The sequence below is a fragment of the Carassius auratus genome, chromosome 27 (assembly GCF_003368295.1).
Source record: "Carassius auratus strain Wakin chromosome 27, ASM336829v1, whole genome shotgun sequence".
NCBI classification, from domain to species: domain Eukaryota; kingdom Metazoa; phylum Chordata; class Actinopteri; order Cypriniformes; family Cyprinidae; genus Carassius; species Carassius auratus.
The window spans coordinates 16,113,598-16,136,168 of NC_039269.1; the positions used below are offsets into that span (position 1 = coordinate 16,113,598).

Below are 22,571 nucleotides of genomic sequence, written 5' to 3' on the forward strand. Positions count from 1 at the left end.
TGCAGTAAACAGCACTAATATAAAAATATCAGTTCAGTTCATTTTTTATAATTTTCACACAGTGTATGGTCAGTGGTATAGTGATTATAATACAAGATTATTTAATATTTTTTAAACTGGCTTTTCTTTTATTATTATTATCTCTTTATTTTTTATTGTACTTTCTTTATGTTCATAAAACCTCATCTCTCGAACCTACAAATATAATTTAAAAATGTATTTTCATTCGAAAATGTGAAAACACGTGAAAACACGTTCATCACAGAAGAGGTGTTTTCAAGTCATTGTATGTATGGATTGCATTTGAATGTATTTTTGAAAATGCAGTAACACCCAGCGTTGGCTGAAATGTTATTTCTGGAAGAATAATTGCAGAAAACCACACCTCGGGCAAATATAAAATCGTCCCACATAGACAAAACCAAAAATCCTAATGTGATTTAGATCACAATGGGCGTCTACAGTAATCAGACTACATCATAACATGCAGTTCATAGAACAACCATTTATGTTCTTTTTCAACTGTCATTCAAATGCATTGAGTTGTCGCTGCATGGACTTACAAAATTGGGTGAAATGTTTGTGAGACACGATCAAACACGGTCGCGTTCAGGAAGTTAAAATGTGTATTTAAGGCGCGTGTTTGCGCGGAGGCAGGTCACGCGCAGCAGTCATCAGTAGCGGAGCTCAACAGCGCAGCGCAACAGGTGAGTCCCGTCCTGACTCAGGACAGTCAGTTTAGACCGACAGCGTGCAACAGACTTTAATCTTTTTGGATGCATTACTTCTCTTACCTCGATTTGTAATTGGATTTTCATTCGAATAGAAGGCAGGTGTCATAACTTTAAAAAATAGTCGCTTTGGATAAAGTTTCAGTTATCTTGACGCTTTGACGGAGGTAAGTTTGAAGAAATTTTAGTTTCTGCACATACTTTGCTTGGTAGGCTAATTCTAACTTTATGGAGAAATGTTCAGAGATAGGCTACTGTACCCTACTAGTAGTTACACACTTTGAGTGTGCACAGCCGGTGCACCAAAGTTTTTCCCATTCACGACCTGACTGCTAGTACCTTAGTTCAACATCACGTAAGCCAGTTTATACAACCTCCGCGTTGGTCTTTCAGTGTGGTTAAATTTTGATTCAGCTGCAGACAGAACATTACATGTTTTCAAACTGGGGTCCGGGGACCCCCATGGGACCGCAAGGGGGTGCTAGGGGGTGTGGGGAAAATGTCAGATTAAAAGAAAAATGTAAAATGAAACAGAAAATGGAAATTAAACAAAAAGGGTAAGATAACATTTGATCGAAATTTAACAATATAATGATTTTATAATAATGAAATAATGAGATGAATCGCTATTAGATTTTTTGATAGGCTCAGTTTAACTGTAACATAAGAAATAAAAAGCATGGGCTTTTGTGAAGCATACTTCCTATTTATACTGTTTTATTTTATTTTTATTTGATTATTTATACTTATTGTTCCTTCCCTTTTCATAAGCATAAGGTAGCCTAAAGATATGTTGTACGTAGGCTATGTATTGCATCATATTCTTGTCTTCGCTGTCTCCTTTATTTAATTTTTTGCTTTCAATGTATAAAACTGCTTTGGAGCAGTATTTTTGTAAAAACTGTTGATGTAAAATAGCATATAGACCTACTTAATTAAAAATGTTTCTTCTCAGGTTTTTACAGAAAGTCAACAGAAAAAGATAAATTATGAACTACAACTTAAATATTTTCCAGATAACAGCTATTATAATAATTTCTTTTGGCTCTAGTACAATTACATACACAAAAGCCAATTATTTAATTTTGAATGTAACATGTAGGTATGTATGCGTGAAAATATAGCTCATGGATTCCGAACAATTGTCATTTTTTATAAAACATTTTGCCGTTTTCCAACAGAATTAAATGAGCAGAGGTAGCCTATAATGTAGTGACTAGGCTATATAAATGTACAGAGAACAATCGATTAAATATTTTCTTTAGCTAGTCTACTACTTAATTTTTCTTTTAACTGTGATATTACCCCAAAACCTGAATAACATGCCATTGTACGTGAGACATAAATAAAGGTGCTATTCATAATTGTAACCTTTTCAAATAGCCCAAAAAGTTTGTCTTAATTTAATAACACATCCTTGTTATTAGGGAAAAAATATACAGTGCTACATTGCTTTTTGAAACTGTATGTACTTGCATTTGATGTTCCTCTTGTCTAAGTCTAAGTGTAAGTCTCGACATCAGGTTATTAACGACTAAAACAAAACCAATTAGTTATTGGCAATAATACCCTGGGCTCCATTGCAGGCCATTACTTGGAAGTGATGTGAGGTCGGTAGGCTATATCTCACTGACAGAGGATCAGTTTACTAAACAAGGCGTTGAGATCAAGTTGCCAAGAGGGAGCCTATAACAAAGTGTGCTGTGGAGTGCCTCAGCTTCAAATCGATTTTGCTTTATTTGGGAGGTTTTGATTGCAAAAGGCTGCATGGTAGAGATTTTCTATTGAGTTCTGTGGAGATCAGGTGTACAGGTGCAAATTTTTTCACACCGGTGCTCTCGATCTAACTCCATTTTGCTCCATTTTTAGGCAGGATTGGAGAGCCGTGAGTGATTGGTGACCCTGAACCTGATAACCGTGAGTAAACATGCCGAGGTCATTTTTGGTGAAGAGCAAACGGGCGCACAGTTATCACCAACCCCGTTACCTGGACGACATCTGCATCCCAATTGAGAAACTTCTCACATGCCAAGGTACAAACTATAGGTCCAAGTAAATCAGGCATTAAAAAGCGTTCTTAAAAATAAAGATGGCTATTGCATTGTGAATTTTTTTTGTGTTTAGAAAGTCAAATGGGGCAGATCCCTGAGTGCCCGGTGGAGGTGGGCAATAATTCCCCGAAGGCAAGCATGGTGTGCACAGCAGATCATTCCTCTCAGCAGTCCCCGCTGAGCTGCGAGGGCAGTGTGTGTGACCGTTCATCCGACTATGAGGACTTCTGGAGACCTCTGTCATCGGGAACCTCTCCAGGTTGACATGTCATTCTCTCTCTCTCTCTCTCTCTTTCAATTCAATTCAATATGTGCTTTATTGGCATGACAATTGTTACAATGTATTGCCAATGCATAGTTTTTACACTTAATCTAAATCAGATATGTACTAAACAATAAATATATATTAAAAATAATAATAAAAAGATAATATAAAACACATGCATTTAGGCTATATACAATTAAAAAAGAACAAATCAACTTTTATTATTCTACGAACAATTCAGTGATGTATTGTGTGTGTAGTCGCATCACTGTTTTGTTTTCATTTCTCTCTCTCTCTCTCTCTTAACTGTTACTGCGGCGGCATGCAGCCTACCCTTTCAAAACAAGCATGTACAGTTTAGATAGCCTATAATGCTGGCTACTTAATGTGTAGACTACTTTTAATGTTTTAAGGTAACCTAAGCACCTTTACTAAAATGTAGGCTCCCATTTAGGGGTAAATAAGGCGTAACTATATTTTAGGGTACAGACCCTTTGACAGCTTTGTAACTTTTTTTGTATTGATTTTGCAGTGATGAAAACGCTAATGTGCACAATACTCATAATGCTTTCCTTTTAAAACATTTCACTCTAGATCTGGATAAATGCCCAGTGTCTTCTCCAGATGACTCTCAGCCCTTCGATATGACTTTCCGTCCGTATGTTTGGGCCCATTCAACATCCGAACTTAGACACCTCATTCAATCCTGCAATCGTGTTTCTGTGGAATCAGAGGCATCAGTGGGGGTGTACGATGCCATGGACAGAAAGCCGGGTGCCCATCTACTCATTGAACCAACACAATCCGGGCGATTTTACCAGGACTATGGCTCTCTGACCACTAATTTGTTGGACAGTAGAGGCTTTTATGCCGACATCAAGATGTCGACCAAAGTAGCAGAAATGGACTCGGAGTCTGATATTATGTGCACGCGTCTTCAGCTAAACGGGTCGTACAAATGTGTTAAATGCACTAAGGTATCAACATTTCTTATTTATTAACTACTAAAAATATTTTTTCCAGGCTATAGGCTAACCAAGAAGTTGTTGGTGTGAAAAGGCTTAAATATGCTACTAGCCTATATACATAAATACTGGAAAATTGTTTTCTAGACAAATAGCCTAGTAATTATGAATTTCTTAAAATGTAAGTTTATTTATTTGAACTAGGCCTATTACTTTATATGAATTTAATAGATCATTTGGCGCGAAGAGTTAAGGACAAGCTGCTGATAGAAATAGCCTATAGCCTGTCTGCCACTATCAAATGACTGTTTAAAATCAGAGATTTTTAAACAGTTGTAAACATGCTTTTGTTCTTAAACAGGTGTTTTCAACCCCTCATGGGCTAGAAGTTCATGTGCGGCGGTCACATAGTGGCACGAGGCCCTTTGCGTGCGAAACCTGTGGAAAAACCTTCGGCCATGCCGTCAGCCTGGAGCAACATAAAGCTGTACATTCACAAGTAGGGGCCTATGCTTGCATTATCAAAATATGAAAAAATTCTGCCAGAATAGAAAAACTTATAAATTATTTTTTTCCCTGCAGGAAAGGGTCTTCAGCTGCAAAATATGCGACAAAAGCTTCAAGAGGTCATCCACTTTGTCCACGCACCTCCTCATCCACTCCGACACCAGACCGTATCCCTGTCAGTACTGCGGCAAACGATTCCACCAGAAATCGGATATGAAAAAACACACATTCATTCATACAGGTAAATTTATATTTCATTAAAATAATGCATATACATTTTTCTGCCAAATATTGTTTGTGCAGTGATGAAGGGTTTGTCTATGTGAGTCAAAGTTTTGCTGAGACTAAATACAGAAAAAAAACTATTCTTCATCCATTTTACAGGAGAAAAGCCCCACAAGTGTCAAGTGTGTGGCAAAGCCTTCAGTCAGAGTTCAAACCTCATCACACACAGCAGAAAACACACAGGATTCAAGCCTTTTGGATGCGAACTTTGTGGCAAAGGCTTTCAGCGCAAAGTAGATCTGAGGAGGCACAAAGAAACACAACATGGACTAAAATAATTTGTTGTTTGTTTGCACATGTGACACTTTGTAGAATTAGAAGACAGCCTAATATTGTGTGGTTTTATGGATTAAGGACATTTAGCTGTCAGAGATTTCAATTCCCGTGTTTTTGTAACAAGCTGTGATATTTTATCTTTGCCAAGTACTAATAAAAAAAGAAAAAAGAAAAAAAAAATAGAAATATATTGGTTCTTATATTTCTACTTCAAAATATGTATTAAATATTTAAATGGATTAAAATGAAATGCTCCATCATAAGATCAATATGTAGGTGAAAAATTTCATCAAGTCTGTAAATACATATTCTTGTGATGGTTGCAATCCTTACAGCAACTTGTTAACAATGTACCTGTCAAACAATAACATTTAATTTATGTTGTAGAAAAAAACATTACAGTACAAAATTATCCACTACTTTAAAAATATAACCTGCAATGTGTTGTAAAGCATTTCGAGGTTAAATAAATTTGTTTAGAAAAAAGTCCTGATGTCATCAAGAGCATTTACTTTGCATTTGCATGTAACATACTGGAATTTTTCAGAGTGAAGAATCCTTCAGCAATTCCAATTAAATAATGTTTTTTTTCCCCTAAGCATATAAACAATGGAAAGTTACAAACTACTAGATATCATTAATTACTTAAATACAATATTGGGTATTCAAAAAAGCAAATGATGCACAGAATCATTGTTTCAGGTAGGCTTTTAATATCAACTCTAAATGTGTGTGGTACATTATGTTTGTGGAGTAACACAGGGTTTGAAGAGCAGCGTGAGATTGTGTAGATCTTTGTCCTCCAGTTTCAACTCGCTCATGAGAGAGGAGATGTACTCCAATGAAGATGGACTTGCCAGTGACTCTCTTAGCAATGGGGACACTTCTGTTAATCTGAACAAATAAACATCTTTAGCACCACAGGCATGTATACAGATATGTTTCAAAACAAAGGTTAGAGAGGATAGAGAGCACTTCGAAATTGTCACAGACAGAATATTTAACTTCAGTACAATTAAGTACACACCTGTTAATTAAATGATCTGTTTAGGTAGTGAAAATAATGATTCAATGTAAAATTAAACACAAACACCTGCATTTATGCTACTTTAAGAAGTCATCCATCCATAGTTCTTTCTCGAAGAGAAAAAGGGTTATTGCAGCAGCTCGGATTCAACCTGTTCTACAGTTTCTGGTGCTTTATCTATTATTGAACTGCTCTCAACAAAAGCCCACAGGCCAGTGGCACACCTGACATAAGGCACAGAGAGGTTTGCTTCCAAATTATTCATGAAGGGAAAATAACAGGCCCATTGCTGATAAACAGATTGAAAGCCTCAAATGGTCTCTGAAACTAAATGTAGATGAGCAGCCAAAAAACAGTCTGAAATACACGGAGATCACACCAGTGAACAGTTATTTCCAACAAATAATGTTATTAAAGGTATTTTCCAGCACATCATTCCAAACATGCCGTTTCAAAGCTAACACTTTAGATTTAGTAACAAACTATCTCCCAAGAATTTTCCCTTAATAAATGTCTTATTTATAGCAAGAAAGGTAGTCACTGTAGTAGTTATGTTTGGATATGATGTGGGGTTAAGGGATCTAGAATACGTTCATGCAGAATGAGCCATTAATATGTGCTTTAAAAGCATTAATAAACAGCCAATATGCATGCTAATAAGCAACTAGTTAATAATGAATAGTGATCCCTAATCTAAAGTTACCAAACAAAGTTATACCACATACTTTGGGTTTTTTCAGAACATCACAACTATCACCTGCTGATGCACACTTGTTCTTATGGGATCTAATAACCAAACAAAGCTTTTCTTTGATGAACTAACTGGTGAAATTCTCTAGCCAGTCAATAATAAATCAGAGCCGTGTCTTTAGGCAGATCTTTAAATGAGAAGTGGTTTAATTGAGGTTGTGTGTTGGCTCTTCAGGTGGAATGTTTCCCATGCTGTTACTGCAGCATCACGGATCCACAGCAATCAGGCCGTGATAAGATACGGGCTTCTGTTGACACAGACAGGGAGCAGCACGGAACTCTCCTCAGAGTTAGCGCCTCTGTCAAGCATTCATAAACCTGAGGGAAGTCGTACACGCCACCTGGCACTTTACAAACATGACTTTGTAGCCTTTTCTACCACACACACATTAAACGCACTTTAAAACTAAGTAATTTCCTTTAATAGAACTGCAAGATGGCATTCTGAAACTATCGAGTCAATGACAAATAAGAGTGTTACTAGTAAATCAAACAACCTTGTTTTTAAATGTGCAAAATTTTAATTATTAACATTTTCCTACACCATATATAAATGTGAGTCTGCACACCTTAATTTAAGATATAAATGTGTATGTATATACACAAATATCATGAATTATTATATTTTGGGGAGTCACAGCTAATTACATTTTACAACCGAGCTAAACTTGCCTGGCCATACAAAGACCAAATTATATTTTAGAGACTTGCACATAGTTATGATGGTCAAAACAGTGGTGCTTTTTATGATATTTAGATTTTCAATTAGTTTTATTTTTTTCTGCACGTAGGTAGGACTACATGACTTTTTTTTAAATAAGAGAGTCAGTAAATCTCTTTCTATATGTGTGTGTATACATACGTGCATAAACTCTCTCTCTCTCTCTCTCTCTATATATATATTTATATATATATATATATATATATATATATATATATATATATATATATATATATATATATATATATAATTATAGATAGATAGATAGATAGATAGATAGATAGATAGATTCAATCCTCAAAATAAGTACAAATCTTTATCAAGTAGACAAATATTAACTTGGAGCACAAAAAAATGCACACAAATCATACACGCACTCGCACAGACATAAATCACTTGTGTCTTATAGCTTTGCATAGTGTGTTCCTGAAGAGAAAACAATGCTCCCTGATTTCCTCAGTGCTGTTCCCATATACTCTTGTTAAAACCAGGCACTCCAGCTGTTGATCGGTCTACCACATACTTTCAGTGTCAGAGCACAGCAGGCCACCGAGGTATCATAAAGCCCCAATCAACAGTCATCCTCAGATAAACCCACAGCATTATCTGCAGTTGCAATATTCTGGTCCTTTATACAAGCACATGTTAGCTTAGTTGGGCCAGCCCTGCTAGCCTCTCATGGCAAATACCAACACATGTGGCACTTTCCCATGCATGAGAAAATGGACGAAAGCCATGCAGTAGTAGATAATTAGCTTAAGCAATCTAAAGATATGTTTGACATCTTAAAGATAAATTAGTTTTGCCTCGACTCTGGTTGGAAATAATCTGGACGCCCATTTAGTTCAGAGGGACAATAAACCGTCCATTAACAACCAAGAAACTTCAGAAAATGCTAAAATCCAGTATTAATGTATTGCATATTAATTTGATACTTACACTGACAGAAGAACCACAGCAATTAATGTCCATTCTGGCCTTTTGTGAATGATATTAGTGTTTGTAAACCTAAAACAAACAACAATTCATAGCACCATTAACAAAAATGCACTTAAAAGCTTTTTCATGGACATTATGTCAGTCATAAAGACTTATGCATATGATACAGGGAAATTAGTGCAATATTTAAGTCAAACTGCTTTATTTGGTGTAATGTTTTTGAAGTTTGGATTTAGTAGCTCTCAACAGGAGAGACAGAATTCCTGGAAGCAGGTTCAATCCAAGGGTGAAGTGCCCCTTCAGAGGCATGGTAAATCATCTTCATAGTGTGACACACTACTTCCTGTTGACAGCACTTCTATGGCAAATCAAAATTTACAGGCCGTGGAACTCAAAACTTCATGGTTTAGGTCAAAAAGGTCAAATGAGTGCCAGATAGACAGACATAAACACTGATTTTAACCTGTCATCCTCTATTATTCAAAGGTTTGGAGATGATAAGAGTTTATTAATGCTTCAGAAAGAAGCAATTATTTGATTAAAAAATACAGTAAAAACTGAAAAATATTAGATTTTAAAATATAATTACTTCATTGATGACAACTCTGAATTTTCAGCAGCATTCAATGTCACATGAAACTTCAGAAATCATTCCAATATGCTGAATTTGTATTTAAAACATTTTTTTAATTACTTATGTTGAAAGCAGTTGTGCTTCTTTTAACTTTTAGGAAATAATTGGTTTCCTCTAATTTTTATTTCTTTTGATTCTTTGATGACTAAAAATGTCAGCATTTATTTGAAATACAAATCTTTTGAAGCATTATAAATGTTTTTACTGACACTTTTGATTAATTTTAGGCAAGGCAAGTTTATTTATATAGCACATTTCGTACACAATGGAAATTCAAAGTGCTTTACATAAAAGAAAGTAAAATAATCGAAGAAAAATAATAACAAAAAATAAAACAAGCAATTTTAAAACTTTTAAAATGATTAAAACATTTAAAAACAGTTAGAAAATGATTTTACATAAAAAATTTTTTAATAATAATAAGACAGAAAATATAGTGCAATCAGTTCGGACATTGCACAGTGCTCATTCAACAAATGCACAGCTAAAAAGATGCATTTTGAGTCTAGATTTTAGGTATCCTTACTCACTAAAAGTATGGAAATAATTAATAAATTTGAAAAGTAGTGTACATGTATTAAATTTTCTAAAATTCATAACTCATTGTCTAGTGTGCTATGTGACTTACCTGAATGTCCTGACCAAATTATTTATGTCATTGATTACATCACTCATCGTTAGACGCAGGGGTCCCACGACATCTCTCAAGCTTTGAAAAGACACAAAGGGGGGGCAGACTTTTATAAGAGACGTCATTAACTGAGATGTACTTAAAAAAAAAATAAAAAAAACTACTGCTAATTTTACGGTGGGATAAAGTTAGGGTCAGGTTTGGTTGTACGGTTACTTTAGCTTAATTTCAAGTGTGGGTCAAGGTAGAGTTAGGGTCAACAGTGTAATTACAGATTAATTACATACTGGGATTTATTTAAAAAAATAGTTACAATGTAAGAACGTGTGTACACAATAAGTACATTATATCAAATATTAATTTAAATGTAACTGCATAGTACAAAGAAAATTGTAATATAGTTGTTTCTAAGGAGACTGCGCTTTTCCCCTGCATGGTAAGGCACGGTTCACTTTTGGGGGGTTTTTCACTGGGTAAAGTACCTGGTACCTTTTTCAGTGCCACCTTGGTTGAGGTTCAGAGTAAACCATACCATTACCAAAACATGACGTGTAAACTCTGCTGATCACTGATTGGCCGATAAACAGAACTGCTAGATTTAAATCAGCACAGACAGCAAAGGATGGAGTGCAACCATTTTGAACGAGCGCACCTTTTTTGAACAACCAAAAAAATGGCTCTTTCGTTGTCTGTTGAGGAAGTACAGCGGATCCATCAAGAACTTGTTAAAACGTTAAAACGTTTTTCAGGAGTCACGGCAGTAGAGGAAGCTCAACTATAACGTGAACAAACCCACCCACTATAAAGCAATACTAAACTACAGTGGAAATGCAAACCAAGCCAAGCCGTGCTGTACCGAGCTATGCGGGGTCATACCACGCAGTGGAAAAGCGCCATTTAAGTACTACAGTCATCATAGCGAATAGGTTTGGCAGTGACGTAAATTTGCTGCTTAAACTGTTGTGGTGTTTATTGACATTGTTTCTCTAGATTATTGTGTAGAGTGATCAGATGCATTTTAAATAATTGCTAAAATCTTTATTGGCCAAAAAAATAAATAAAGGAACTTGTAAATTGTTACAAAGAATATTGCACCTGAAAGAACCATTTACCGGATCAACAAGAACTTCAAGGAGAGAAGTTCGACTGCAGTGAATAAGTGTCCAGGAATCGCCAGGACTGTCTCCTTTTGAGGAGTCAGCTACAGAATCGTGTCACCAGCAGTGCAGAGATTGAAGGGACAGCATCGTGTAATTGTCTGAATATAAATATCAGACTCTTTTAAAGGATAAAAAAGTGATAGTAAGAGACTGACTGTGATCAAAGTGCGTGGTTCTGCAGAGCATTTATGTGATTTTTATTCATCTTCATCTTAATCGTTTAAATTAAAACAATTTATTTAAACAACATAAATACATGTAAGGTTTTTAACCAGTTTTGTAAGGTTTGTGACACTTCTGCTCTTAACTAACTGTATTTGTAATTACCAAAATAATTTTTTAGTTTTCTGTATTGTTAAATCTCCAATATGCACAAGCTTTTTAGTAAGCTATTTTTAATGCTATAATATAATTATTGCTGTTATCTCTGAAAGAAAGGCATTCAGATACCCAATTACTCAAAAAGTACATAAACAATGCCAGCAAAGGAGGCCATTTTTGTTTTTATGTGAATAAAAACTATTTAGTCGTTTCAGTTTGTTATTTGTCCAAAAATTACAATAACATTTTTAGAATTACTTTTTTTTTGACAGATTCCTAGAATATTTGTGTTTTGTCTTATGACAGGTGGTCTTATAAATTGTTAAGTACTGTATGTTTTCATAGCATTCAGCTGGCACATTTGTTTTAGGGACATTAGACAGAATGTGGAATAGTACGTTTTGCCAGTTTAATTTAAATAAAAAGGGGTTTTAATCATATTTATCTAATAATAATAATAATAATAATAATAATAACAATAATCAGCCAACTAATCAATTATCAAAATAATTGTTAGCTGCAGCTCTAATTGACTCATATTGTTTGCCAAGAAAAGCCTTTAAACCTTATGATATGCTTATCACTGTTTTTCAGTATGCCATAGACAAATAGAAAAATAATAATACAAATACTGAAGTAGCAAACTTTGCAAAACACCAAAATTATGTCACTGATGAAAGTTTTTGCCATGACTGTAGGTACTTTGATTTTCTTTCCTGCACATCTTAGAACAGTAACAAAGGGCACTATTTATACAGATTTCAAGCAGGTCAAATGCATAAGATAACATTATTATAGTGCGAGCAAAACATTGGTATTGGTGTCTGAAATGACAAACACTGATCCAACCATTGCTGAACACTGACCTCTGGCTGAGTTTCTCCACAGCAATGCGTTTCTGAATCAGCTGCTGAGCCTGAGAATCAACCAAGGGCAGAGGAGGGTCCTTCCCACTGTCCTACAGGACCATGAAAAAAAAAGAATGTGTCAATCAAGAATGTAACATGCCAATCAAGAGATGCATAACATCTCGTTTTCATCTTAAATGATATTTTCCTTTTTCCCCGTTTTGTTTTGGTATCTGTATTGTAACTCTCTGTCAATGTCGTCATTTTGTGTAATTTCTTGATTGAAAAATGTTTAAAATTAATTTTAAAAACAATAAAAAAACTAAAGTCATTAAACTCATAAAATCATTTGTGGCTTTCAAAAATTAGCAGTAGAGTTCATAGCAGGGTTATTACTAAAACCATAAAAAAAAATAAAAAATAAAACAACAAAACCAGTCTTAAGTCGCTGGAGTATATTTTTTTAGCAATAGCCAAAAAAAAAAAACATTATATGGTTCAAAATTATTGATTTTTCTTTTATGCAAAAAAATCATTATGATATTAAAGATAATTTTCCATGAAGATGTTTTGTAAAAATTCTGATAAGTAAAATGCTTCGCTAAGAATTCATTTGGACAAATAAAAATGGCGATTTTTTTTTTTTTTTGCACCCTCAGATTTTTTAATATTGCCTGATCCTAATAAACCATACTTCAATGGAGAGCTTATTTATTCAGCTGTCAGATGCATGTATAAACCTCAGTTTCGAAAAACATAAGACTTTTCTGGACCAGGGTCACATATTATCAATGCAAGTCTTAAGTGTAAGCTTTAAGATGAGGCAGCCAAATTTCTCAGTTCCTACCTGTGTGTCTGGAGTGTTTTTGATTACATCTGTCTTGACCTCTTCAGGCAGAACATATGCTCCTTTGTAAAACTCTCTCACTCTCAGCTCCAGCAACTCTGTCTCCTTCCGCAGAGTTTTATAATCAGGAGCTGAAGCACTGGGTTTGGAAGAACTTCCACTGTTCTGTCTCAAGCTCACTTCTACCTCAGCCTCATCCAGGTCATCTTCATCCAGTTCTTCCACTTCCTGTGCAGAAACCCCTGTTCCAGAGGCATAATCAGGCCCATAAAGAAACTTCATGGTTTCCTCAGTTCTCCACTCCATAAAGGTTTGTCGAAGATGCTCTAGCAGGCACAAACTGATGGTTGTAGTTGCTGTTTTAGCTTTGTTATGGTCCTTCAACAAGCCTTTGAGACCTGCAGCTCCTCTCTTACTCATGCTCACCTGAGTGATGTTGAGACCACTAGAGGGAGGGGTGGAGTTTCCAATCTCAGGCTGTGAAGGAAGGTTAGTTTCCTGTTGGGTTGTAGTGTCCTTCAGACTACACTGATTCAAAAGCTTCAGAGTTCCTTCAACATCAGATCCAGCAGATGTGGTTTTATTTGGCATAGACAGACAAGCAGTTGCATCCGTCTGAGGTTGAGGAGTTTCTGAAGATCCACTTTCATCATTTTCTCCATTGAGTGTTTCTGTAGGTTCAGGATGTGCATATTGCTTAATTTCAGCACTCAACCTGTCCTCACTCACTCCATCCCTCTTTGGCAGTTTTCCCCAGTGTACCCTCGCATGTTTTTGCTGTGTGGACACCACACTGGAGACAAAGTCTTGCTCAACGTCACTATTGTCACTCTGGCTGAAGGGAGGGGAGTCCTTGTGAGATTCAGGAACATCTGGGACAGGATTCTCAATGTCAGCTTCTGTCAAAGGCTTGTCTACCAACTGTATTTCTTGTCCAGAGCTCCCGCTGTAGACAGATGAAAATACATTGTGAGTCAGTTTATACAAATATAATCTACTAATTTCTTTAGAATGTTTTGTCACTGCAAAAGATCTTCTACAAAACCATGAGATTTCTCTTAAACAGACAAAACTGTTTGTACATACCTCTCTCCTTCTTTCATCAGCTTAACTTCAGGAGGCCTTTTATAAAAATAAAAAAAATGTAAAAAAAATTTTTTTAGTTTCTCTTTTTTAAACAAAATGCTAAGCATTGTTACATGAAATAAAAAAAAATTACAAACATGCTAAATATCTTATTGCTGAATCCACTACTGCTCAAATATGTCTATTTTTTTTTTTTTTTAAGAAATGAATACATTTATTCTGTAAGGACATATTAAATAAATAATGAAGACATTTGTAATATTATAACATTTCAAACAAAGGTTATTCAGGATAAACATAAGAAGAAATTATTCTTGAGTACCAAATCAGCATACTAATTCAATATTTCTGTTTTACTGTACTTCTGATCAAAATAAATGCAGTCTTGGTCCACATAACATTTCAGAATCCAAACTTTTGAACAGTAGAAGAAATGTAATACAATTATTAAATACATATTTCATAGGTGTATAGTGTACAATTAATAAAGAGTTATACTATTACATATTTACAGTTTAAAAAAAAAGGTATGTGATTAATAACAACTATTTTTATTAATAAATTAAACATTCACCTAATTAAAATTAGGTTTAAGTAACACAGTTACACAAGTTATTGATTGAAAGATACACTACCTCTCCTCCTTTCTAAGCCAAAGTGGGGTTTTTGATATCTGGAGCTCAAAGCATTTGGAGGCTTTGTAGCAGAAATTACTGCAAAACCTCTGAAAAATAGATTATGATGAAGATAATGATGAACTTGTCTGCTTGCTTCTACGATTAGTTATTAAAGGAGAAATTAAAGCAAAGCTAGGAATAAAATCATACCTTGCGCTCTGTAATATCATAGACTCTGTTAGTTTTGGTGGATATTTTAAACTGTTGAGTGGGTATCTGAAATGTAATAAACTCTTATGAGACAGTCAGAAACATAACTGATATTGCAAATTAAAAACATGGGAAAGAAGAAATGTTTACTGTGTAATCCCTAAAGGTTCTTACGTTATTTAGTTTATTTGGACACCTAGGATATCCACACAGTTTAGCAATGCACCTTTCTTCCACTGTGTCTTTGTAGTTGGCAGGAGTGATGTGCCAAGCCTATAGATTAGAGGACATTCTCTTTGAAGCACAACAAACAGCCATTTAAATCTCAAACTGTACTGTATAGAGGCAAATTACAGTACGTTATGTGACTTACACAGTCTATGAGGAACTCCTCTGTCACACTGTCCTCCAGCAGCCGCTCAACCACCTGCAGGGCTTTGCGCTCCAAGTCTAGCTTCTGTCCGAGTGCCTCTTTAATAGCTTCCCTCCTGCAAACATTACACTTCATGTAACCTGTATCACTTTAATAACTATATTAACTAATCATATAAAGTGAAAACACTCCCTAAACTAAAGTAAACAAACATACTTCCTCGCCTCATCCGCTGCTGAAATCACCTGGGTTCCTTTCCCCCCTAAAATTCAGGACAAATATTCAGTTAATATATAAAAGCAAAAATAACGAGGAATAATTCCACATATATAGGTGTATATACATATACACTACCTTTCTTCTTTGATTTCGAGGCTCGAATCTTTCCTGCCGCTTCCATGCTTGTTTTCTCAAAACTCCTTCCGCTTACGTCACAGCACTACGGCAAACAGCCAGCGACACACTTCATTCTGCTGCAGTTTCTAAACACGCGGAGCTGCATATTGAAAGTAGCTTTGCTGTAAGTGAGCGCGCTTTTGCGAATTGTATCTGGTTAAGTAGGAGTACATCTCATTAACAAAATAAATCAGCAGCCTTGCTTATACAATGCTACGCAAAAGCATAATCTTATCGCAGAGCGTATTTTGAACACGCCAGTCGTATAGAGATTTTAGCCATCTTGCTAATGACTGCAATAACCGGTTTTACATCAATACAGACTCCGTGAGGAAGACTGAGGTGTATTTATTTGTAAGAAATATGGGTATTTTATCTCATATTTGTCTGCTGTGTTTGTTAATGGTAGCTGGGTAACGTATTGTGACAGTGAGCTGCTCTTTATAAAGATGTCTTGATTGATCGACACTCTAGACTTCGCATCTTATTATTCCGTTGTTATCAGTTATAATATCATAATTTCTTTATACAGAAAGCCTTGATCACAGAAGACGTTTCTGGCCACCAAGATGGCTCTAGAACAGCTCTGTGATGTGGTCCAGAGATGCGTAAGTGTAGATATGTTCCACTGTACGTTTACAATGTGTCAGCTACGCACATTCACCTGTGTATTCATTTTACCTTTAGCAAGCAATCAAGGATGAAGGCTTCTCACCGGAAGACTATGATTTATTCTTCACTGCAGGAAGAACCTGTATAGAGCAAGGCAACAGTGCTCAGGTTCTCAGCATCCTAGTTGATGAGACGAACAAGGTGAGTTGAACAGTGTCTAGTGCGCTTTGTGATTCATGTATGAACAGGCAAAATTCATGAAGCACTATCCTTGTTTTACTCAAGAACATAGTGAGATGCATGGGCTGGAATCTGCTGGGGCCAATAGTACAGATCCTCTTGAAGAAGGAAGACAGAAACCTTCACCACTGCCATGCCATCCTGACACATCTGCTGGAGGTTATTTGTGATTGGTTTTTAAACTGTGATGAGATATTTGGCTTTGACCAGCATGCAGTTTCCATGCTGCTTTAATTTATTCAGTGATGTTTTGTGAAACAGGTTTGCAGTCCTAAAGAGCTGCTGGTGGGTTTATTGGAGCAGATGGAAGAGGCTGATACTGGCTCCATCACTGAGACAGTTAATCTCCTCCTCAAGCCTTTACAAACAGGTTTCTCATCTCTTTGTCACTGAATCTGTTACATTGGAAGTAAATATTTTGCTTTAAAAAAAAGTTTTTTGGTGATGTTTCGATTGTTGGTGTTTTAAGGGGAATTAATATAGATATGTAATTTAGTGGGAAAAAGGCCTTTTGGTGTACTGCTAAAAGCCTACACATTGCAGATACTAAAACCATCACTGAGAAGTATAGAAATTAAATTTTGATATCTAATATTCTTTGATACTAGAGATTTAGATTTGTTTTAGATTTAGTTTTAATCCACACTACTGCTAAAAATTGTGGGGGTTTATTTTTATATTTTTGAAAGAAGTCTCTTATGCTTAAAAAGGTTGTATTTATTATAATGAGTTAAAGTTGTATGAGTAAATATGTTTGAAAATACAATTTAGTCCCGTCATTTAGAAAAACCCTTACTGACCTTAAACATTAGAGGCAGTGTAGATAAACTCACTAGATTTCACTGACTACTCATTTGTTTGTCCTCCATCCATATTAACTCTTCCATGTTACTTTTTAATATATATATATATATATATATATATATATATATATATATATATATATATATATATATATATATATATATATTTAAATGGTGATGTTTGAATATTTATTAAAAAGGATCCTAAACTAAATGACTCTCCCCCCTCAATTGTCTCCTGACCTTCTCAGTGCTGCTGCGGATGGGCATGAAGAAGGCCTCGTCTGTGGGCATGGCTCTCTCCACACTTCTTAGCCAGGTGGCCAGATTGCCGGTGCCTGTCACCAAAGAGGAGGAGGAGGAGGATGCTTGTGGTCTGTGTCACTGCTGCACTGCTCTTCTACAGTTTGTCAAGCCCTTCGTTGAGGAGATCAAGGAGGGTGTCAAGGATAACAACAGAATATCCAAGGACAATGAGCTCAGAGTTGAACTACTCAAGTTGTAGGTTCCCAATTTGTTGTTTAGAATTATGTAGATTGATTTAAATGTAAAACATATTATGCAATATAGCATATAGTTATAATATTGGCCTTTTATTTCTTAATCATATTTTTTATCCAGCTGTATGAAGAGTTTAAGTAATCCTCTACTGGAGGTGCAGTTGAAAGATCCAGACACACTTCTGAAATCCCCTCTGAGAGACTTTGCTACAGAAATACTGGTATAATATTGCATGGATGTTCTTAACTATTACATTCCTTTATTGTATTATATATATTGCACTTACACTACTGTTAAAACGTTTGGGATCAGTAAGATTTTATAAAGATTTATTCTGCAAGGATACATTAAGTTGTTAAAAAAAAGACTTTATAAATATACTGTTCACTTCTAATGAGTATCCTTAAAAAATATTTCCACAAAACTGTTAAGCAGTACAACTGTTTTCAACATTGATCATAATAAGAAACCATAAATTAGCATATTTATTGATTTGCCTTTTATTGCCATCACTGCAATAAATTGCAATACATTTTTTTAAAAATAGAAGTTATTTTAAACTGTCATAATATTTCACAATATTTCATCATATTGTATTTCTACCAGATAAAATCTTCATTCTAAAATACTTCTTTCAAAAGCATTTAAAAATTATACCGAAACAAAATTTTTGAACAATAGTGTAAGTTGCACTAATAAAATTGCATCAAGTAACAAAATGAAATTTAGAGGCATCTGCTAATGTATTCCAGTATTGCTGCCTTGATGTACATTATCATAATTTATCTGCATTATGTCTACAGATCATTTTGTCAAGTATTGGGGAGTCACTCCCTGATTTGTTAAGTCGTAATGTACTGAAGAGAAGGGAGGTCCCAGGTTTCCTTGAAGAGGAGGTAAGATACCCAAAGGAGTCACTGGCCTGCTTGTCCCACCTGCTTTTTGTGGATCATATAGCTGTGGACATCTTTCCAGCTGTTCTCAGGTGAAGAGTGAAGCTGTTGACCATGTTGATTTACATTTGTATTAAGAATGAACACGGAGCAAATGTTTTTTGCTGACTTTTTTTAACATGTTTTTTCAGTCCGATTTTTGTTCTGCAATGCAACATGGAATATACTGATCTGCTGTTAAGCAGGTAATTATGGATTTATGACAATAAATATGAATATTTAAGTGAGAGTCTTCTGACAAACACATTTTATCTGCATTCATAGAACTGAAGAATCCCGTCTGCAGAAAGGACTGGTATGAGTCTTCTTTACATCAACAAACCATACCACGTTGTATTTTTGTTATATACAGAGATTGATAGCAATAATTTATTACGTGCAATTGTAATACTCCTTTAATTCTGTCACCATAGGCACTGTATGAAAAAAGTCTAATCAGAGTGGAAGATAACAGTCTACCAGTAGATCTTTTGGAGCTGAAGACATTTTTCAGTGTTCCACAGGTAAAATTGTATAACTTAAGACATTTCAACAATAGTTTTATGCATCTCATAGGTGTTCTAAGATGTTCTGTTTTCTCTTTAGAATTTGGTTAAAGTTATGACGCTGTGTCCAGACCAGACTTTGGTGAGTGAGACCTTTTTTGTGGAGGTAACTTGTAATATAATGTGGTTTGTTATCATTGTTGATTTTGATTTGTCTTTGCCCATATCACAACAGAGAACTAAAAGTCTGAAAGTGTTTCAGCTGAGTATTGACAAATTCAACACAGAGGCCAAATACAAGTTTTTCAAGTAAGCTTTCATTCTAACATTTAAACACCAAAACACTGGTAATAAACACTGTCAATAAAAACATACACAAAGAAATATTTCAGTTTTGGGTGCGTAGATCATAAAAACATACAGAAACTGCCTATGATATGTTAAAAAGCCAATCGTAACTGTATTTTTCATCATTTTGAATTCATGCTTCACAATGTGAATGTACAGTATGTATCTCGCAGAGGAAGACATCTAACTAATAAAATTGATAAGAATTGCTATTTAAAATAATAGTAAAATAATCGGATTATTGATAAATCATGTCTGTGCCCTGTGAACAGAAAACACATCAGTCTATGTATAAGGCTCATCCTGGCCCATTCATTTTTGTAAATAATGAATTAAAAATTATCATTTCAACCCAGCAGTAGTTTTTAACGACAAATAAGAGTTGGCTGTTGTAAATCTGGCCATTAGTAAATGATATTCCTCCATTTTCAGGGGCATGTTGAAAACAAGTCACCATGCAGGGGTGGAGGGATATATAATCAAGAACATCAAGAACCAGATTGACTTTTCACTCAAGGTAAGATAAGTCATGATATCATGTCATCAACAATAACCTTCATAAAATTGGACCCCCATTGATTGTTTTGATATTTGTACTTTTTTTTTTTTAGCCATGTAATGGTAATGATTGGTTCCTGGGTAAGCATCTGCTGCCACTGCTGCGGCTAGTGCTGTGCTTTCCACATGGACCAGAAACAGACCTGCTGCAGAACTTAGACAGGTGAGACCCTTTAAACAAACCTGAGTCGTCAATGGCAGTCAATTTGACTTGACAAAACTGCTGTCAATATCAAACAGGATCATGGAATCACTGAACCTCCTGAGATACTTGCTCATCCGAGATAAAGAATGGGAGAATGAGGTAAGCTCATCCTGTCCTTTAATGACATCAGTAGTTCAGCCAAAGTCCCTGGAGCCACTAGGGGGCATTAGCACACTTTCAGCCTATTTTAAAATAAGAAAAACAAGCCTTAAAAAGATAAAACTACAAATATGAATATTAAGAAGAAAAGAAAATGAATCTAAGATCATATTTATGGTACTATTATTGGGTAAAAATTGCTGACCAGTGTTATTTTAGTATTGTAGAGATACTGTTAAAGTTTTTATTAATATTTTGAATTACTTTTTTTTTCTTTCATTTAAAATTTTGTTGAATATTTTTTTTATGTCCAGTCATTTTGTTGTGTGTTTATTTATTTATTTATTTTATTTCAATGTCTGTATAGTTTAGATTTAATCATTTTATTTCAGTTTTGGTTTTAATTAAACAAGTTAACAAAATGAAAATGAGGAATAAAATAAGTTAAGGTAGTGTTAGTTTTACATTTTTTTTCTTTTTAAGTTTATTTCAAGTAATTGCTGTTTGTGAGAATAGAAGTAATCACAAGTGAATAGAAAAGTCACTTCAATTGTGTCACTGTTTAAAAAGTGGATAAGTGATTGAATAAGTGGAATTTAATTATTTATAATATTAATAATAATAATAGTATTAATGTTACTATTATTTTAATATACTGCCACAACTTATTTCTGTAAATACAAAAGTTTCCAAACAGTCATTACAGCAGGAATACCATAGGGGCCTTTCAATATTGTCTTTGGTTTTTTATGTTTTCTTATCTGTTTAGACTGGAATCTGGACAGAGCTTTATAAGATTGAGGACAGCTATCTGAAGCCACTGAGGACCGGTCTGAACATGTCTAAAGCACATTATGAGGCAGAACTGAAGAGCGTGAAAGAAAATAAGAAGATCAGTTCAAAAGGTGCAATACACTCTTGTTCAAAACAGTGAACTCTCTGAAAGTGTCCATATTTAACATATTTATTCTGTGTGAATGAAGTCTGTCTCACATTTTCTGTAGTCTGGCTGTTGACCCTTTTTTTGCTCAACAGACACTAAAGCATCAGTCTGCACAGTGACCGTTGACAATGAGAAGCTGCCCAACATGACACCAGAAATGCAGATTCAGGTATATTATTTTGTGCATTAATCCACTTTAGTGCTGTTATACAGTGGACACAGTTAACAGTGTTTGCATGCCACTTCTGCAGGTTCTGCAGTCAGCCGTCTTCACATTTGATCTGATAGAGAGTGTCTTGACAAGAATTGAGGAGATAATCGAGACTAAAGAAAGACCCCTGTCGTGATGTGAGGGACTCTATGATCCCTTCAACATCTTTCCTTTCGGTGTCTCTCTGTCTACTCTGGCTCCAGTTGCGCATCACTATACAGAAACATATTAGTTAATTATATATACAGTGAGAAAACACTGAAATCATATTTGTAACTCTTTTTTGGATAGATTTTCAAGGTTTGGCCACTGAACTATGATTGTGCAAATTTGTTTGTACATTTCAAGATACTAATGTAGAAAAGTCATGTTAGGTTGCCAAAAAACATGTATGACAGTACAATATGTTGTTGGATTATTATTATTTTCAGGCTTGAAATGTTCAGCTTTGTGTATGTCAGTCACAAAAAAACAACAACACTGTGAACTATGCAAAAGTATTGCACGGATTAAGATTGAAGCGGAAAATGACCTAGAGCTTTAAGATGCTGTTTGTACCTGCATTTTTGCATCTTTCTTGTCTGTGAAATCTCTGCTCTTTTGTGAGGGGAATATTTAGAAATGTTGTTCTCTTCTGATTTTGCTTTGAGTAAATACCATTTTTTTCCAGATGCAGTTTTTCTTTTCTCATAGAGGGTCTCATTCACTAACCATGTGTAATGCACATAAATATATATAACCTGTGATCAGTGTGTGAGTGATCATGATTCATCAAAAGGTTTAGTTTATTCTAAATTTATGATTTTTTTTTTTAAATGCAAAATGTATTATGTACAAAATAATTAGTAAAAAATCTAAACCACGTGTATGTGACAATATTACATTTGGGTGAGCTTAAAAACATAACATTTTGACTCAGTGCTCCTCAGGCACACATTCAGTAATCAAAATAACATGAAAACCTGGGAAATAG

General features: G+C 34.9%; 3 protein-coding genes across 6 annotated transcripts; 2 read left to right on the top strand and 1 right to left on the bottom strand.

Moving 5' to 3' along the window:
* The first annotated feature begins 452 nt into the window (after positions 1-452).
* On the top strand, positions 453-5,566 carry gfi1aa (growth factor independent 1A transcription repressor a). Of its 2 annotated transcripts, none has more exons than XM_026206178.1 (7): positions 453-707; positions 2,601-2,764; positions 2,856-3,041; positions 3,642-4,024; positions 4,374-4,511; positions 4,595-4,760; positions 4,904-5,566. In XM_026206178.1, exons 2-7 carry the CDS (start codon positions 2,659-2,661, stop codon positions 5,080-5,082), a joined length of 1,158 nt encoding a protein of 385 aa, XP_026061963.1. In that variant the 5' UTR covers positions 453-707; positions 2,601-2,658; the 3' UTR covers positions 5,083-5,566. The 2 variants fall into 2 exon arrangements, with proteins under 2 accessions (XP_026061963.1, XP_026061964.1); XM_026206179.1 differs by lacking the exon at positions 453-707 and adding an exon at positions 714-898.
* Positions 5,567-5,770: 204 nt separating this feature from the next.
* On the bottom strand, positions 5,771-15,726 carry rpap2 (RNA polymerase II associated protein 2). The gene is made up of 12 exons (XM_026206168.1): positions 15,599-15,726; positions 15,461-15,506; positions 15,245-15,359; positions 15,046-15,144; positions 14,872-14,937; positions 14,680-14,768; positions 14,045-14,080; positions 12,959-13,904; positions 12,130-12,221; positions 9,780-9,860; positions 8,518-8,586; positions 5,771-5,974 (listed from the first exon to the last, which is right to left on the bottom strand). The coding sequence occupies exons 1-12, from the start codon at positions 15,642-15,644 to the stop codon at positions 5,821-5,823; spliced, it is 1,839 nt and encodes a 612-aa protein (XP_026061953.1). The 5' UTR covers positions 15,645-15,726; the 3' UTR covers positions 5,771-5,820.
* On the top strand, positions 15,689-22,397 carry glmna (glomulin, FKBP associated protein a). Of its 3 annotated transcripts, none has more exons than XM_026206169.1 (19): positions 15,689-15,764; positions 16,173-16,248; positions 16,328-16,453; positions 16,538-16,651; positions 16,754-16,862; positions 17,547-17,796; positions 17,917-18,016; positions 18,600-18,781; positions 18,881-18,934; positions 19,014-19,044; positions 19,163-19,252; positions 19,335-19,376; positions 19,470-19,543; positions 20,015-20,099; positions 20,194-20,303; positions 20,381-20,444; positions 21,214-21,349; positions 21,480-21,556; positions 21,639-22,344. In XM_026206169.1, the coding sequence occupies exons 2-19, from the start codon at positions 16,210-16,212 to the stop codon at positions 21,732-21,734; spliced, it is 1,779 nt and encodes a 592-aa protein (XP_026061954.1). In that variant the 5' UTR covers positions 15,689-15,764; positions 16,173-16,209; the 3' UTR covers positions 21,735-22,344. The 3 variants fall into 3 exon arrangements, with proteins under 3 accessions (XP_026061954.1, XP_026061956.1, XP_026061955.1); XM_026206171.1 differs by lacking the exon at positions 15,689-15,764 and adding an exon at positions 15,771-15,994 and having other exon boundaries at positions 21,639-22,397; XM_026206170.1 differs by lacking the exon at positions 15,689-15,764 and adding an exon at positions 15,771-15,982 and having other exon boundaries at positions 21,639-22,397.
* The last annotated feature ends 174 nt before the right edge of the window (positions 22,398-22,571 follow it).

Coding starts and splice junctions, on each gene's coding strand:
- glmna (XM_026206169.1), top strand. CDS start 16,210: ATGGCTCTAGAACAGCTCTGTGATGTGGTCCAGAGATGC. Junction 16,652..16,753: donor TCCTGACACATCTGCTGGAG/GTTATTTGTGAT, acceptor TTTGTGAAACAG/GTTTGCAGTCCTAAAGAGCT. Junction 21,350..21,479: donor TAAGAAGATCAGTTCAAAAG/GTGCAATACACT, acceptor TTTGCTCAACAG/ACACTAAAGCATCAGTCTGC.
- rpap2 (XM_026206168.1), bottom strand. CDS start 15,644: ATGGAAGCGGCAGGAAAGATTCGAGCCTCGAAATCAAAGAAGAAAG. Junction 15,145..15,244: donor AGGAGTTCCTCATAGACTGT/GTAAGTCACATA, acceptor TCTAATCTATAG/GCTTGGCACATCACTCCTGC. Junction 9,861..12,129: donor GTGGAGAAACTCAGCCAGAG/GTCAGTGTTCAG, acceptor GTCTTTTCAAAG/CTTGAGAGATGTCGTGGGAC.
- gfi1aa (XM_026206178.1), top strand. CDS start 2,659: ATGCCGAGGTCATTTTTGGTGAAGAGCAAACGGGCGCACAGTTATCAC. Junction 4,512..4,594: donor ATAAAGCTGTACATTCACAA/GTAGGGGCCTAT, acceptor TTTTCCCTGCAG/GAAAGGGTCTTCAGCTGCAA. Junction 4,761..4,903: donor ACACACATTCATTCATACAG/GTAAATTTATAT, acceptor TCCATTTTACAG/GAGAAAAGCCCCACAAGTGT.